The 15410-nt window shown below is 41.5% G+C and overlaps 1 protein-coding gene across 1 annotated transcript in view; it reads left to right on the forward strand.

Moving 5' to 3' along the window:
- Positions 1–15089, forward strand: part of UMODL1 (uromodulin like 1) — a 75407-nt gene extending 60318 nt beyond the window's left edge. The window contains exons 15-22 of the mRNA XM_064152571.1: positions 285–422; positions 2094–2539; positions 3185–3327; positions 4609–4845; positions 5956–6115; positions 8785–8869; positions 11273–11480; positions 13151–15089. Coding sequence (XP_064008641.1) covers positions 285–422; positions 2094–2539; positions 3185–3327; positions 4609–4845; positions 5956–6115; positions 8785–8869; positions 11273–11460 — 1397 coding nt within the window. The 3' untranslated portion in view covers positions 11461–11480; positions 13151–15089. The remainder of the gene's footprint in view (positions 1–284; positions 423–2093; positions 2540–3184; positions 3328–4608; positions 4846–5955; positions 6116–8784; positions 8870–11272; positions 11481–13150) is intronic.
- The last annotated feature ends 321 nt before the right edge of the window (positions 15090–15410 follow it).

The following is a 15410-nucleotide window of genomic DNA, read 5'->3' on the forward strand; positions in this document are numbered from 1 at the left end:
GCATGGCATTGTTGTGGTCCACACATCAATGAGATTTCAGTGAGTATCTGCTGAGCATCATTGATAGGCTCCTAAAGGGTTTTGTCAGTGTCTTGCAATTAGCCTTCTAAGCAGCATTTCTAGCATCCCACCTCTTCTAGGCCCAGTAACTGCTCGACATCACATCTAGGAGGTGTCATCCCTCCATAATATTGTGATGATACATCTGTGCTCCCATTTCAGAAGCATCACATTTTTATTTATACACTCTTCACTTTTATCTTTTGCTTAAATACACCAAACAGATTATGATGAGTGCCAAAGTGAAGAAGATGACTGTTCCCCAGATGCATCCTGCCATAACACAGTTGGGTTTTACCAGTGCAGCTGCAATGAAGGATTTGCTGATGTGCATCCAGAAAGGCCTGGAAGAAGCTGTGAAGGCAAAAGAATATTTTATTATCTAATGGCTAACTGAATGCTTAGTGATCTGATCTTTACTGGATCATGGTCACACTTGACACAGGTCTTGAAATTTTGCCATAGATGTATTTAGTTTGTTGTTTACAGCTGGATCCTAACAACAAAAGTCTTGCAGTGGACTTGAAGTAGTTCTGACTGATAATCTGTCATGAGAGTTTACTTTATTAATATTAAATACTGTCTTTGTAGAGTTCTTTTAACACTTCTATTTTGTTATATTTGCCATTAAAATCAGATAGGATTGTCAAGATTGTTAATTGTTTTCATTAACAGTAGCAGAGGAAACAGCAGAGGTAATGGAGAAGGTAACAGAAAGCAGTAGCTATGTGTTTTGTGCTCTACATGGCAGCAGGGATGAAATGTTGGCATTACAAACTACTTTTTTGTATGACTTAGTTTATTTGGCTTCACTCTTTCCTTAAGTAATTTGTTAAATGACATATAATGGGTCTTTAAACTCCTCAATTCTTTTAGGCTTCCTCAGTAATTTGTATTTGTTGTTGTAACCAGAGTGCTAAGTTACTCTTTGATGGAAGTCACAAGGATTTGACCACAGTTACCAACCATTGTTCTGTTTTAACTAAGATATTTAATGTTGTGATAATGAGCTTTTGGGAAATTCAACTCTGAAAGACCTCAAACTTTTGTTTTTCTTCCTCTTACATTCAAATCAGCAACATTTTATGCTGAGTAATTTCCAAAAGCTGGGGAGTTTCATATATATATGTATATATACACACATATGTGTGCGGATTTCATATGTTGCTTGGGAAACAGAGCTATTTGGATGTTCAGCCCATTAAATAATTTAAGAGTACTTTAGTGCAATGATACACATCCTTTTTGTTTCACTCAAATGGAGTTTATTGTCTTGGTGCTCGCTAAATCAGTGGTGGATGAATAATGAATACTTAGGTTGAATATTTAGATTGAATACTCAGGATCCTATCTTTTGGATACCAACTAGTATCTTTACAGTGAGAGTAGAGGAATACTGGAACAAATTGCCTGTGGAGGTGGTTGGGGCCCCATCCCCAGAGATACTCAATGCGAGGCTTAACAGGGCTCTGGGCAACCTGATCTAGTTGAGGGTGCCCTTCCTTACTGCAGAAGGGGCTGGAATAGATGACCTTTGGAGGTCACTTCAGCCCAGAGCATTCTGTGACTCCGTGTGATTCTGTGGTCACAAGTGGGCCATTTTTTTTATAGCAAATTCTGCTCTTGTTTATATCCCACATCCAGAAGTGTGCAGTCTTGTACAGTACTATACAAAACCTGATTCTATGATTCTACATGAAGATCTGATGAACAATTTACAATTGGGGATCTCCTGGAAGCTCTGATCTTCTAAAAGCTGTTTATATGTGTTTTCCTTGAGGACACTTGCTATTGCAGCTCTCAGGAAGTATAGCCCTTCAGCTTTACTTACAGGCACTTCATGTATCTCTTGGATTTTATACTGAAAAAAAATCTTTGACAGTGACTAGAAGTGTATTTAAAACAAACAAACGAACAAAAGAATCTCCCTGCCTGCCACTAACTCTGTTTCTTCCTGTGAGCTTGCTTTTACCTTGTGAAATCCAGCTGAACTTGTATATTACAACAATACCTTTGTTTTTCACACTCTTCAGCATTTCCTATCAGCCAGAAGGCAACAGTGACAGATAAGAAAACTGCGCACAACACAGCTTCACCTGTGACACCTTTGCAAACTTCAACTCATGTTTCTTCTCCTGATTCACTGGACTTCTCTACTACTGAGCATAAAGCTCTAGGAAACACCACGTTGCTGCCTCCTCTCATGGTGGATCCTGTGTCAGCCCATGATGTTTCTCCTCAAGTGTCTCCTGCCCCCCTCACTAAACCTGCCCAGGTGGTTTCCATCAAAGATGCAGTAACTGTGTCTTGTGAAATTGAGAAGATCATCCTTGCTATCCAGAAGAGATTTTTACAGCAAGAGTCTATCCCCGAAGCCTCCCTGTACCTGGGAAAGCCTCACTGCAATGTGAGCTTTAGCAACAGCACTCACGTTGTGCTGCAGGCAGGCTGGAGCGACTGTGGCACTGAGGTTGATACTGTAAGTCCTCTGTGCCAGTGAATGTGAAGAAACCCTGGGGAACTCTTTGTCTCTTAGGGGCACGAAGGGAGGAGCAATGGCAGATCCTTAGCTAGGAGTACTACCTATTTGTTGCTGAAATGTTGGGCTAAGAAATTTCTTTAGAGGAAGAAACTGTCTTCCTGTGATGGAAAGTTGCCTCTGTTTGACACAGGGGGAAAGCAAGAAAGAGAAGGAGAATCTTTAAGGTCAGGCAGAAAAACTCAAAGGCCTCTCTTAGCTGAGAGTCATTTCACATGCCTTTCTGGGTTCCTTTTGCAGCTGTCAGAAGCTCCCCTTTTATTAAAACCAAATGAATAATTGTATTTAGACAAATATTCCAGTTACTAGCAGAAGGGAATACAAAAGAAAGATGGCTGTCTCTCTGGATCCCAAAACAAAGGCCGTGATAAAGTACAGAAGTTCCTTGTAGAGCAATGATTTTTGCAAACTAAGAAAGAAGAGGAGGGGTGGTGGACATGTCACTGTCTAGTAACTAAGAGACTAAAGGTGTCAGTTGTTTAATTTTTCCAGCCAGAGGAATGGAGAATACCTAGACATTTGAAACTGCTAACTCCTAGAAACACAAATGTTCACAAGTTGCACTTTCTACTTTCTGTGTTGCAGAACATGACTGATACCATAGTGAAAACCATCCTTAGGAACGACAATTCTGCTCAGGGAGTAATCCACCACTTGAAAGTTTCCAGTCCTGTTCACTGCATGTTTCAAAACGATCTCTTGACTTCCTCTGGATACACTGCAGAAGGGTAAGTAACAACTTTATGTGCTTTGAAATGCTGTTGTGTGGCTGAGTGTTTCTGCATTGGAAGAACTGCCAGGGACTTTAGCTGTATCCAATGACAGTAATCTGCTAACCTGCAGGTCCCTGCTATGAGCTTCTCTCCTACTCAGTCTAATATGCCAATAGATTTGAAAGTCAACAATACTGGCCATTGCCTGGCTAAACCACAAACAAAACCAAAGCTTTGAGAGCTACTGGTGCAGGTTTTGGAATCAGAATTTGTCTTCTCTTTGCTTCCCCAGACAATGACCTGTAGCAATAGCTACTTTTGCTCCTTTTGTAGCATAACAGTGATGTATTTTGTCAACTAATGTCTATGTCAGGCTGTGGTTAGTAGGTTGAGAGAGGTTCTCCCTCCCCTACTCTGCCCTAGTGAGGCTGCATCTGGAATACTGTATCCACTTCTGGGCTACTCAGTTCAGGATGGACAGGGAACTGCTTGAAAGAGTCTGGCACAGAACCACAAAGATGATGAAGGGAGTGGAACATCTTCCTTACAAGAAGAGGCTGGGGGAGCTGGGAGTCTTTAGCTTGGAGAGGAGGAGACTGAGGGGTGCCTATTAATGTTTATAAATATGTAAAGGGTGAGTGCCAGGAGGAGGCAGTCAGGCTCTGCTCGGTGATGTCCAATGACAGGACAAGGGGCAATGGGTGGAAGTTGAGGCAGTTCCATGGAAACATGAAGAAAAATTTCTTCACTGTGAGAGTGACAGAACACTGGAACAGGCTGCCCAGGGGGGTTGTGGATCTTCCTCTCTGGAGATATTCAAGATCTACTTGGATGCATTCCTGTGTGGTCTGGTCTAGGTGATCCCGCTCTGGCAGGAGGGTTGGACTGGGTGATTTTTTGAGGTCCCTTTTAGCCCTTAACCTTCTGTGATTCTATGATTCTCTGATTCTTCTCCTTAATTTTGTGACTCTTCTTCTCTATATTTTACTCTCTTTATTTTGAATGTTAAGACTGCTCATAGTCTCATTCCCCTTCAGCTCCATACCAATATTCCTCTCTGCTACACTGGTATTGCCAAGACATTCCACTCTTTTGATTCTGCTGCTTGTGTTTCCATGCTTCGTACCTTCCCAACGAAAATCTCCATGTATTTTCATCCTTTCTTCTTGAACAGAGTCCTAACATACTGGACTGCAGAGAACTCTTCATTACTCAACTGTTCAAGAAGTGGGCACTCATTTATAGAAACACATGGTCAAATTTGTGCCCTTTAAAGAAGGCTAATTGTCATTTCAGACTTTACACCATCTTTGAGGATTTGCATGGATCTGGACACTTCAGAACAGAAATGCAGTTGTTTATTGGAAACTCCCCAATACCAAAAAATTTCAGTGTCTCTGCCAGTGATGATGTCTTGATTGAAGTGGGTATCCAGAGATCAGACAGCAAGCTCAAGGTGGTCCTCACTGACTGCTGGGCAACTCCAACTAATAATTCAGAAGATCCCCTCTCATTCACTTTTATCAGCAACAGGTACAGCAATGACACTTGCAGATATCATAGTGCTATACTTCCAGTGTCACCAATTACCACTTTGTTACCTTTCAAATGTCTCTTATGTGTGTTCTCATCACTGATATATACACAGTCCCTTGACTGGTCACACCTTCTTTGAACAAGAAAGGTAGATATGAGAAGAAAATCTTTTCAAAAGGGTAATGTAGAAGTAGTTTGAGTTTGGTTGTTTTCCCCATAGCTTTATACTTTTGACCTGAAAAAATCCATGGTTTTGGCAGTCAGTAATGAAAGAAGATGGAAAGGTGTGTGCTTGATCTATTGCTCTGAGGTTCACATACTACCAGGAGCTTGTGTGATTCTCATTGGTGAAGGTGTAGGTTAGTTGATTTCTCTGTGTTGTGACTCATACACAATTTTGCTGCAGCCCCTGGTAAAGGAGGAAGTTTGTTCCTGTCTAGGCCACTCATCTCTCCCAGATGCCACATTCCTTGGCCTCACCCACCACCTTAAAATACAGTATGGTCTTTTCACTCAGTGAAAAAAAGCTATTCTTTTTAGTATGATGTTACTTCAGATCAATCTCTTTTCTGTGGTCTGCAGCAATAATGCAAAACAATGGTTACAAACTGGAACATAGAAGGTTTCACCTCAACACCAGGAGAAAATTCTTTACAGTGAGGGTGACAGAGCACTGGAACAGGCTGCCCAGAGAGGTTGTGGAGTCTCCTTCTCTGGAGACCTTCAAAACCTGCCTGGATGTGTTCCTGTGTGGCCTACCTTAGGGGATCCTGCTTTGGCAGGGAGGTTGGTCTCCATGATCTCTGGAGGTCACTTCCAACCTCTAAGGTTCTGTGATTCATATTTGGTGAAGCTAAGTGTAAATTCTTCACTGTCACTCTTTCCCTTCTTTTTCGACTCTCCAAACACTTCTTGAATCTCCTGTTCTATTTGCTTACTGTGAGAGTAAAGCAGCAAATAGCCCCTTACCAACTCTGCACAGCTGGAGAGTTACTTCATGGAAGATGTGGCCGTGACCTTCTAAAAGGGCCTGACAACCTGTTATGTGCTGTAACCACAACAAGTCTTCTACAGCCCTAGCTGCTATATGTGTTCTTTTCCTTTCAGCTGTCCCATCCCAAATACATACACCACACTGCTAGAAAATGGGAATTCAAGCAAAGCACAGTTTAAGATGAAAATTTTTTCCTTTGTCAACAATTCTGTGGTTTACTTACACTGCAAAATCCGTATTTGTATGGAGACCCCAGGAAGCACCTGCAGGACAGTAAGTGTTTTGCAACAATATGCTATTTGTTTTCAACATGCAATATGTAGTTCTGTTGTGGCACTGAAGGAGTAATGTTTCCAAACAGGATTTAAGATAGCCTCTGAAGTTTTCCTTCATTCTCTGCTGAGAGCAGAGGGAAGTTGGATAGTGTCTGTGTTTCTTCCTGTTCCTCATCCTCATAGCTGAAAGTATGGAGCTTGCATAGAAATGGGGAAATCAAAGTTGGGGAGCCTAAGAATGAACCTTTCACCTCTGCACAGGGGTGGTGAGAAGGCCATAAACAGGAGTGACAATGAGATAGGCTGTTCAGAAATGTGCTTGCTCAGATGAGTCTGTCGCGAAAAGTGAGCACCCATATTAGCAGTATCAGCAGGAAAGTCTGAGTAAATTGATTTGGGATGTTTTTCTGTCTTTTTTTTTTTTTAATTATTATTTTTTCACACTAGAGATTTGCTTCTTCAGGAAATGAAGCTCAGTGGCAGTAAGTTTCTAGGGCTGTGACTCAAATGGAATTTATTCCAGCTTTTTAAACCCCTATTTCTTTTTAAAGCAATAAAGCAAATGATGTTCTGATAAAACTTCAGTTTCTAATTGTCTCTGCTTCGTTTCTTTCACTCCTAAGTGATACACACTGCTTCATTTTTTTTCTTCATAGCAGACATACAGGAATTCTCTCCCTCTGCCAGCCTTCCTGTCTCTTTTTCTATCAAGGATGTTTTCATTAGCAGTTTAGTGTTCCTCCATTGTTTAACACTTTCCTCTAGCTCTAAATAACTCAGTTTAAGCTCATTATAAAGCAAGTGATCTCTTCCTAAGAGATTTTCAGTGGCTAGCAGAAGATACTTGTTTCCTTTCTTGAAGTATAAAGCTTCCTCCAGAAAAAAAAGCAAGTAGGTACAGGAAACATTTCTGACAGATGGAAAGATGGCTCCAGTTTTCACAGCTGAATTTGTGTGTTAAATGTTAGTGCTTCATCAAACCCCAGCATATGCCCTCATTTGGAGGAAGTAGTACTCTCCTTGAGTTCATTGTGTTAGCTGAGGTGGGTCATGGTGGTGATTGCAAGGCAGGGGATAAAAGAGAGATGAGCAGAACAAGGACTGTGTAGGCTGGTGTGTTTGCTGCAAGAGATCAAAATATTGCTTTGCTAGGAACCACTGTGTTTGCTGTTAGAGAAGGCTTCAGCTGTATGCATTCCAGTCTAGGAACAGGGATAACTAAAGGACTTACTTTTATCTGAATTACAGAGGTCTGTAATGGGGTAATTCTGCTAGTCCGAAGTGAAGTTTGATTGAGATTGACATCTGCAGTTAACATGGTACATCAGAGAGGCTCTCTTTTCTCTTATATTCTGTATTATTAGTTTCTATGCTACTTGTATATATATTTTTTTTTCTTTCTTTCTTCTGTGCAAAATTTGCCCCCTTTGAAAAGTTGCTGAACTTGGTGTCTTAGACTAAGATTAAAATGTCATGTGAAGGAGACAAGTGGTAGGCACATTCACTGAGGGTTACAGTGGCTTTTACAATGAAGAGTGAGGGAGCTGCAGCAGGTGTAAAGATCAAAGAGCAAGAGCAGACTATATCTGGAAAAGTATGTGAGATGGCTGGGAAAGTGCCCAGGGCCTGGGATCTGACCTTCTGACCATTATGCTACTCTGGAGAATGCTTACTTGCTTTAGGGTAGCTTTGCTTCATCTTTTTGCTCACAAAACTGAGACTTAACTCTTGTGTTATTTCTGAGCCAGTTAAAGACGCTGTTACAGACAGTGGATTATAGAGTTTTTACAGTGTAAGCATGCAGGTTAACACTGGTGAGACATTCTTGTATAGACAAGTTAGTAGGACTCCCTTGCACTTCCCTGCTTTCTTTTGCTGATTATTGCAGAATGTTAAGGGTTGGAACGGGCCTAGATCGTCTAATCCAATCTCAGTATAGCACAGCACTGCAGTTTCTCTAGTTTTATGTGCACATCCAGGAGAACTATGGCATCTCTTGAATAATGTCAACAGGCTACATAAAGGTTGCAAGTTAAAAACAAAAATGTAGCAAACAAACTGAAGGTGCTGCCAAGGAGGTGTGCAGAAGAGGTGTGCTGTGTTCTGCAAGTGCTGCTTATACAAAGCTAGAGCAGCTAATTCTCAGCATGTCACAGGGCAGGGCTTTCAAAAGAGTAATTCTCAGATTAGTAGTTCACACATGGCTGAAGAGTTGTGCGTTGTTTTGAAATGACAGGCAGCTTGGTGGGACCTGAAAGTTGTTGCTGCAGTTGGTGATGCTGGTGGTATTATTTGCTCTGCCTGCCATGGGCAGTAGAAGCATGCAAATAAAAATCTTTGCAACCCCCTGTCGTACAGTGGGAAGTTTGTTCTTCCATAAGGTTGCTCTAAAGCAAACAGAAAGTTAATGAAGAGATTGTGTGAAAGGCCTGTTCACAGCAGTGTTTTTCAGTATGACTAATTACAGATTTTATACTGATGTTGGCTTGATGCCATTTACTTTCAACTTCTTTTTGGTGCTCATTTCAGTTTAACAATGCATAATGGTAAGAAACAAAAAGTCCAGAGATTTGGAATAGAACTAGTTTTTTACATGCTCATCAGAAAGCTTTGTATTTTTAATTAGTAAGCCATATTACTTGTTGGAGTTTAACTTGATTATTGCAGAGATGCCATGCAGTTCGATCCCTGAGAGCTGGAGAAACCATTGCTATGCACAGAACATCCTGGGGACCTCTGTGTGAATCACCTGGTGAGTTATGAATAGATGTTTACAAAAAGAGAACACAGAGTAACAATGATTTCCTTTTCAGTGGCAAAGGAACTCGAAGCCCTGTGATAGGAGGTTTTTGTGCTACGCTGCATATTTTTGAGGAGCAAGAGTTTTTACCAAAGTTATACATGAAAATCCCTCTGTGCCCTCCTTGGTGAAGCGACTGCCAGATTGTCAAGGGAACATAGAGAGAGGATAAAGTGCTTTGTGTAGCTATTAACACAAGGTAGCAAGTACAACAGCCACAAAACCAAACAGTTATTACAATTGTAAAGCGTGAAAGCAGCTTGACTCTTGCAGATTGCAATCAGTTTTTCAAGTGTTTGCACTGTTGTCTGACTGCAGTTATATTGAGTTCTGAAGTCTGAAATTAGAGGAGATAAGAGATTGTACTGTTTCCTTAGACTCCCTGGTACTGACGTCATTATTACCATGATTGAAAGTGGTAGAGCATAGCTGATGCACAGAATCTTCTTTAATCTGGTGGAGCCCTGCGTACATGCAAGGTCTCATTTGTTATAGAGCCACAGTGCACTGGGCTGGAAGGGGCCTCTAAAGGTAATTTAGTCCAACACCCCTGCAGTAAGCAGGGATGTCACCTACTAGATCAGATTGCTCAGAGCCCGATCAAGCTTGACCTTGAGTATCTCCAGAGATGTGATCTCCACCAGAGTCACAGAATTAACCAGGTTGGAAAAGACCTCTAGGATCACCAAGCCCAACCTATCACCTAGCCTTGCTAATTACCTAACCCATGGCACTAAGTGCCTCATCCAGTTTCCTCTTCAACACCTCCAGAGTTGGTGACTCCATCACCTCCCTGGGCAGCCCATTCCAATGCCAATCACTCTTTCTGTGAAGAATGTAATCTTTGCTCCTTTCCCACCCCACATTTCCCCCTATCTTCCCCCAAACCCACAGCACCTGGGTGCTGTTGCAGTCTCTTCCCACCCCAGGTGTGACCACTTTGCCCTCCTTGCTCATTCCCCTTTATAATCAGCCCCAGAAGAGACAGCTGCCCCAAGCTTGCCCGACTGGGCAGAGGATCCTCCTTCTGTCACCACTGGTGAGTCTCCCACCCTGGTGCGTGCACAGTGGGTGAGTGGTGGAGGGGATCAAAGGCTGGGGGGCCTAGTGGCCCCCTGGCTATGTAGGAATAGGCTTGATGGTTGCTCTAACATCATCCACAGGTGCTGGCTGGGCCTCCTCATTTAGCCTGAGCTCCCCTGTGTTTAACTGCTGTTTTCTGTTCATTTGTCAAAGTATTAAAAAAAAAAAAAAAGGGCAGGACTAAATCTGTGAAGCATTTTGAGAAGTGCTGAATGAGCATGGAGGGAATGTCTGAGAATCCCAGGGCAACCTCTTTCAGGGTTCTACCACCCTCATAGTAAAGAACTTCTTCCTCATGTCCAGTCTAAATCTACCTTTCTTTTGTTTGAAACCAATGTCCCTTGTCCTATCACTACAGGCCTTTGTAAACAGTCCCTCCCCACCTTTCTTGTAGGCTTTCTGTAGCTGCTATAAGGTTTTCCTGAAGCATTCTCTTTTTCAGGCTGAAAAGGCCAGACTCTCTCAGCCTGTCTTTATAGGAGAGGTACTCCAGCCCTTGGACCACTTTTGTGGCTCTCGTCTGGACATTTTTCTTCAGGTCCCTTGTGTTGAGGGCCCCAGGGCTGGATGCGGTACTCCCGGTGAGGTTATGCATCTGCCTCAGCTGCATTTACCCTGAGTGATGTTTTTGAAGGTGCTCATGGCCTCTAACATTTATAGTTATTTGGCCTGCTGCAGCCATTTGCATTCATATCTTACTAGTGTAAAACACTGCTTGTGAATATTCATGCACACCACTATTAGAGTTTTGACACAGGGCTACCATGAATAGACAGAAGTCATCCCCTGTTCCTCTTGCTGGTTGCCTGTTTGGCCAGTACCTTAACACTCTGCTGGACTGGTACTGGGTTCAGGGTATTTTTTTCTCCTCTGCTGTGATGGTCACAATGTCTTTTGAGGCTTAAAAACTGGTCCTGGCGTAGTGTATTGTATTTTTCTTCCATTGTATGCAAGCGTTTTTCTGTTAGAATAAACCTTCATTTCTGAATTCTTTAATTCTTACTTTAACAGAAAGTTGTAGAGTTAAATTCCAAAGACATAACACACTCAGGTCTGCAGAGAGATTATGCTTGTATGTAAAAAAGTCTGGGACTGTGGCTCACAGACCTTTCCATGAGAATCACCCTGCTCAAAGAGCTGATTCACTTCTGTATCACAGCTTTATGCTTCAACATGCACCCAGGCTAATTTGTAGGCAAGGCTTCTTTCTTACTCCAGGAAAAGACTTAAGCATTCCAAAGCTTCTTTTTGTTTCACCTCTTCTTTTTTTAGCATCTGATTTGAAGAGAGAGAAAGAGGCTGGGATGGGAGTTGGATACATCACTCTCATTACCTTTGCTGTGCTTGGTTTTGTGCTGGGAGTTGTGAGCCTTCTCATTTTCCTGTACCAGCGAAAGATGGGGCAATACAACTTCAGAATCAAGTCTGACAACTTCAGCTATCAAGTATTCTATGATTAGTGATTTCCAGGTTACCAGATGTAAGTACTGGATTATCATCACTTTCTTTAGCTGTTTATCTCTTCATGAAATAAGCACTTCAGATGAGCATCCTGGTTTAAAGGTATTTGAATCTCCTCTCCAGTTTGCTATGGGTGAAGTTCACAGAAGTAAGCCCATTTTAAAATGTTGCAGACTACCAAAGAGGAAGACAGTCTCTTCCTCTTCAGCTTCCTTCTTGGCTTTGGTCTCAGACACTTTAGAAGAACACCAATAACTATTTCCACACAAAGAATATCACTTTAGGATTTGGATTGTGAACTGGTATAACAAAGGAGAGAAACTTTGGTGCTCTCTTAAAAAAATGTACTTCAGAAGCTAATTTACTTCAGAAGTTATTAGTTTCTGCAAAAGCCTGGGTTTAATTTTGGCTTTGTTTTTGGAGGGGTTGTTTTTCAATAAAATGGTGGGATGTTAGAACCTAGGCTTTGTAGTAACCTTGTTCTGCAGTCATTATTCTCCATGAGCTTGAAGCTCACCTTATTTTGTCAGCCTTTAGTTTGGATCCTGACAAATTAATTTGATTCAATTCTATTCAAGAGTGTGAAACACTGGTAGTGCATAAGCCATGCTTACAAGTGTCCTCAGAGAGTCTGAAAAGACAGCTCTGAGGAGTGTCCACCACTACCACATGTTCTGCCTCTGCAACTTGGGTCTTGAACACTTCCCAGAGTACCACAGGACTCAGCACTTTAGCTGCAAAACATGATCTGGCTGCTCACCACTATCTATATATTTGTCCCTTTAAGAGAAGAAGAGAGAGGTAAGAAAGCTGGCTTGCTGAACAAGAAAACTTAGCATTGCTTCACAACTCAAATGTTTACCGCAGTTGTGGTTAAATTCTGCTTCTGGGAACAGGCTTATTCGATGCTCTTAGCAGTTTGTCAGTAACTGTTTCCTGGTGGAAACCTTATACATGAAAATGCACCTGCCATGACCATCTTAAATTCATCAGACTCATTGTGATATTTGCAGATAATTTAGCTTGCTTCACTAAGTAGAACAACACTTAACACATCTCCAGAGAAAGGGCAGGGAAGGTGGCATCCCAGCTATCTGCTTGCAATGTCTTGGAAAATCACTATTAGCTCTAGTTCCCCTACTGCTACAGTAGGGAGACTGCTCTCTGTAGTCATCCATGAACCACTCCTAAGAGACTGCTGTAGGTGACAGTGATGCTCTGACTGCTTCTCAAAGGCTGGGCAGGGCTTCCTGTTGGGACCTTAAAGGTAAGGTACACAGGGTTCCTTAATGCAGCTTCAGCAGCTGTACAGTTCCATCACTGATACAGGTGCCCCTAGGGAGTCATAGTCCAGCACAATGGGCATTAAACTGAAACCTCTATATGAAGCCTCTGAATCTCTCCATGGAGAGAAGAATGGTTTGATTTCATTCATCATGCTCTTCTCATGAATGGTCACAGGTGATTGCAGTGTTTCATAACAGTGGGGATCCTGGAGCTGTACAATGAGATTGTAGCATAAAAGATGTTGTCAGGCACATAATGCTTATACACCATGTTGGAGTCTCAAGTCTCAGCTTCTTTTAGATGCTGGAACTATTCAGCTCTTTCCTGTGTGTTCACATTCTTTGGAAGATAGTTGGCTACCTTTCTCAATCATGATTCCCTTCTTTGGTTTCTTTTTCCTAGTTGGATCATGTCTCATCACATGGACAACTGAAGCTTGTCTTCAATCAGCATTTGGCTTTCTTTACTCTTCGCAATGGTGGTCATGACTGGAGAAACGCTGACTCTTCCAAGTGAATGTTGCATATGAAAGGCTTCTATCCACCCCCTGCCCCCTTTATGTATTATCTTTTCTTCCAGTCTGGCTTTTTCCATAGTATTGTTACTGCAGCTTCAGGATGAAGTGAATTTTGGCAGATTTTTATCCTTTGGATAAAATAGAAGGGGAAAAAAGGGAAAGATTTCATAATTGTCTATTTAAGTTCCAAGATTTGTGTCTCCCACTCTGCCACACTGCTATCTGCACATCTTAGTGTCACTTAGTGTTAATATTGAGAAGCTGAATGTTTCTCTATTCCAGGAAGTAAAGCAGAAAACACTCAGAGAGATCTCATTTTTAATTTGTAATTCACTATTTACATAAGGCGAGGTTGAAACTTGGTGCTGCAGCAACACTGAAGACTTAATTGTGCAACGCCTTAAGTATACAGAAACTGGAGAACACATGTTGGATTTGTCACCAAATAAAGAAAAGGCAGCATGAATCTGGGGTTTAAACCTGCTCAGAATATTCTTGAGTTTTGAGATTTGACTATAAATTCCCTAATCAACAAGTACTCAGTAAGTTGTGAAAAAAAAATGAAAAATGAAACAATTTTTGTTACTGGCAGCCCATGTTTGTCCAGATAAGTCAACTGGTGCCTTTGTGTTCTGCTTGGTTAGCCCCAAATGATTGTGCAGTCAAGCCACAGAGTGTGCTACCCACCTAAGCCAGAGCAGGACACTTGCAACTGAATAGTTATAAATGTGAGCTGAACTTTGCCTGGCTGAAGAACCTTTTTGCAGCAGCATATGCTCACATGCTCCATTGGATCCAACAACAGCCTGTTCAGCTGGACAAACTAGCAAAAGTCTTCTCCACAGAGAAAGCATCTCCTGCAGCACCCTCTTTCCCAGCATGCTCTTCTTCACTCCACTGCCCCTAACTTCAGGAAGTGTCTTAGAAAACACAGAATAAAGCAGAGTGGGATCTTGTCCCCACCAACCTTTGGTTCTGATTGATGCATATACTCCTCCTGCACCAATGATAGGTAGAGGCCAGCTGTGTCTCAGTCACCTGCACTTCAGCAATTTGCAGTGAACAGGCTAATTCCTCTTTGAGCTCAATGCACATCATTGTAAGAAACTCTTAGTGGAAACTGGTCAGTAACCTGAACTCATAAATACTGTCAGAAGAGCATTGAAAAGCTGCTTTTCTATCCCTCTAGTCCAATTGCTGCTAGTTAATAGGATTACTGGATGAAAGGCTTCTACATTTTGCAAAAGGTCATGTTGATCTTATAGGTTACATATACACCTTTTAAATACATCAGTACGTTTCAGAATAACCTCCTGCATTCTTCTTGTGATATAAGTGATTCTATTAGGAATGAAAAAACTTAAATTTTCCTTACTGAAATATTAGTTACCAGGTACAGATATAAAAGATTTGACTGCAATTTAATGGTGAAATTACAAATTAGCTTTGCAATCTTAGAGTCTGATGAATGTAACCACTGGCTTTTTATAGGTAGGAGTCTCAACTTTTGCTCAGTTTGCTCTCAGGTAATGCATTTGCATTCTGCACACAGTGAGAGTAAAGCTGTTTTACTATAAATATTTTGCTAGTTTTTAGTACTGACAATCCTGAACTGCTTGACTGTGAGAGGAGCAGAGATTTGCTGCTTGATTTCAGTGGAGTTGCACCATTTACAAAAGCTGAGCATTAATTAGTCTTCATGATGAAATGCAGAGCAGTAGCTTGTATTTAAAACCTTGCATGCTCAGCAGAAACTGCTGTTATGGCTGTTTGAGGTTGAATAGCTGAATTTTGGTGACTTAATAAAAACATTCTTGTAGCTTATTGTTGACTTTTGTACTACTGTTATATTTTCCCTCTATCATTTACTCACAAGTATTAAGATGTGCTTTATGTGGATGTGGCAGCTTCTGAAGAATCATTCAAGTATCGGTGTAATCAATTCAAACATCACTTAAAACACAACACATGACCTATCCAAACACCAATGAACTGCAGTTACAAACTTCTGCATATGTACACTTACTAAGGGCGTCCTTTTTTTCCAGAATTGCATAGGACAGGTGTATTCTCACTTTCATGCTTTTCAGCAAAGACAAACAGAAGAGTATTCAGCATTTCCACTTCAATTATTATTGCAGCAAT

The sequence above is a fragment of the Pogoniulus pusillus genome, chromosome 12, assembly GCF_015220805.1.
Source record: "Pogoniulus pusillus isolate bPogPus1 chromosome 12, bPogPus1.pri, whole genome shotgun sequence".
Classification (NCBI taxonomy): Eukaryota; Metazoa; Chordata; class Aves; order Piciformes; family Lybiidae; genus Pogoniulus; species Pogoniulus pusillus.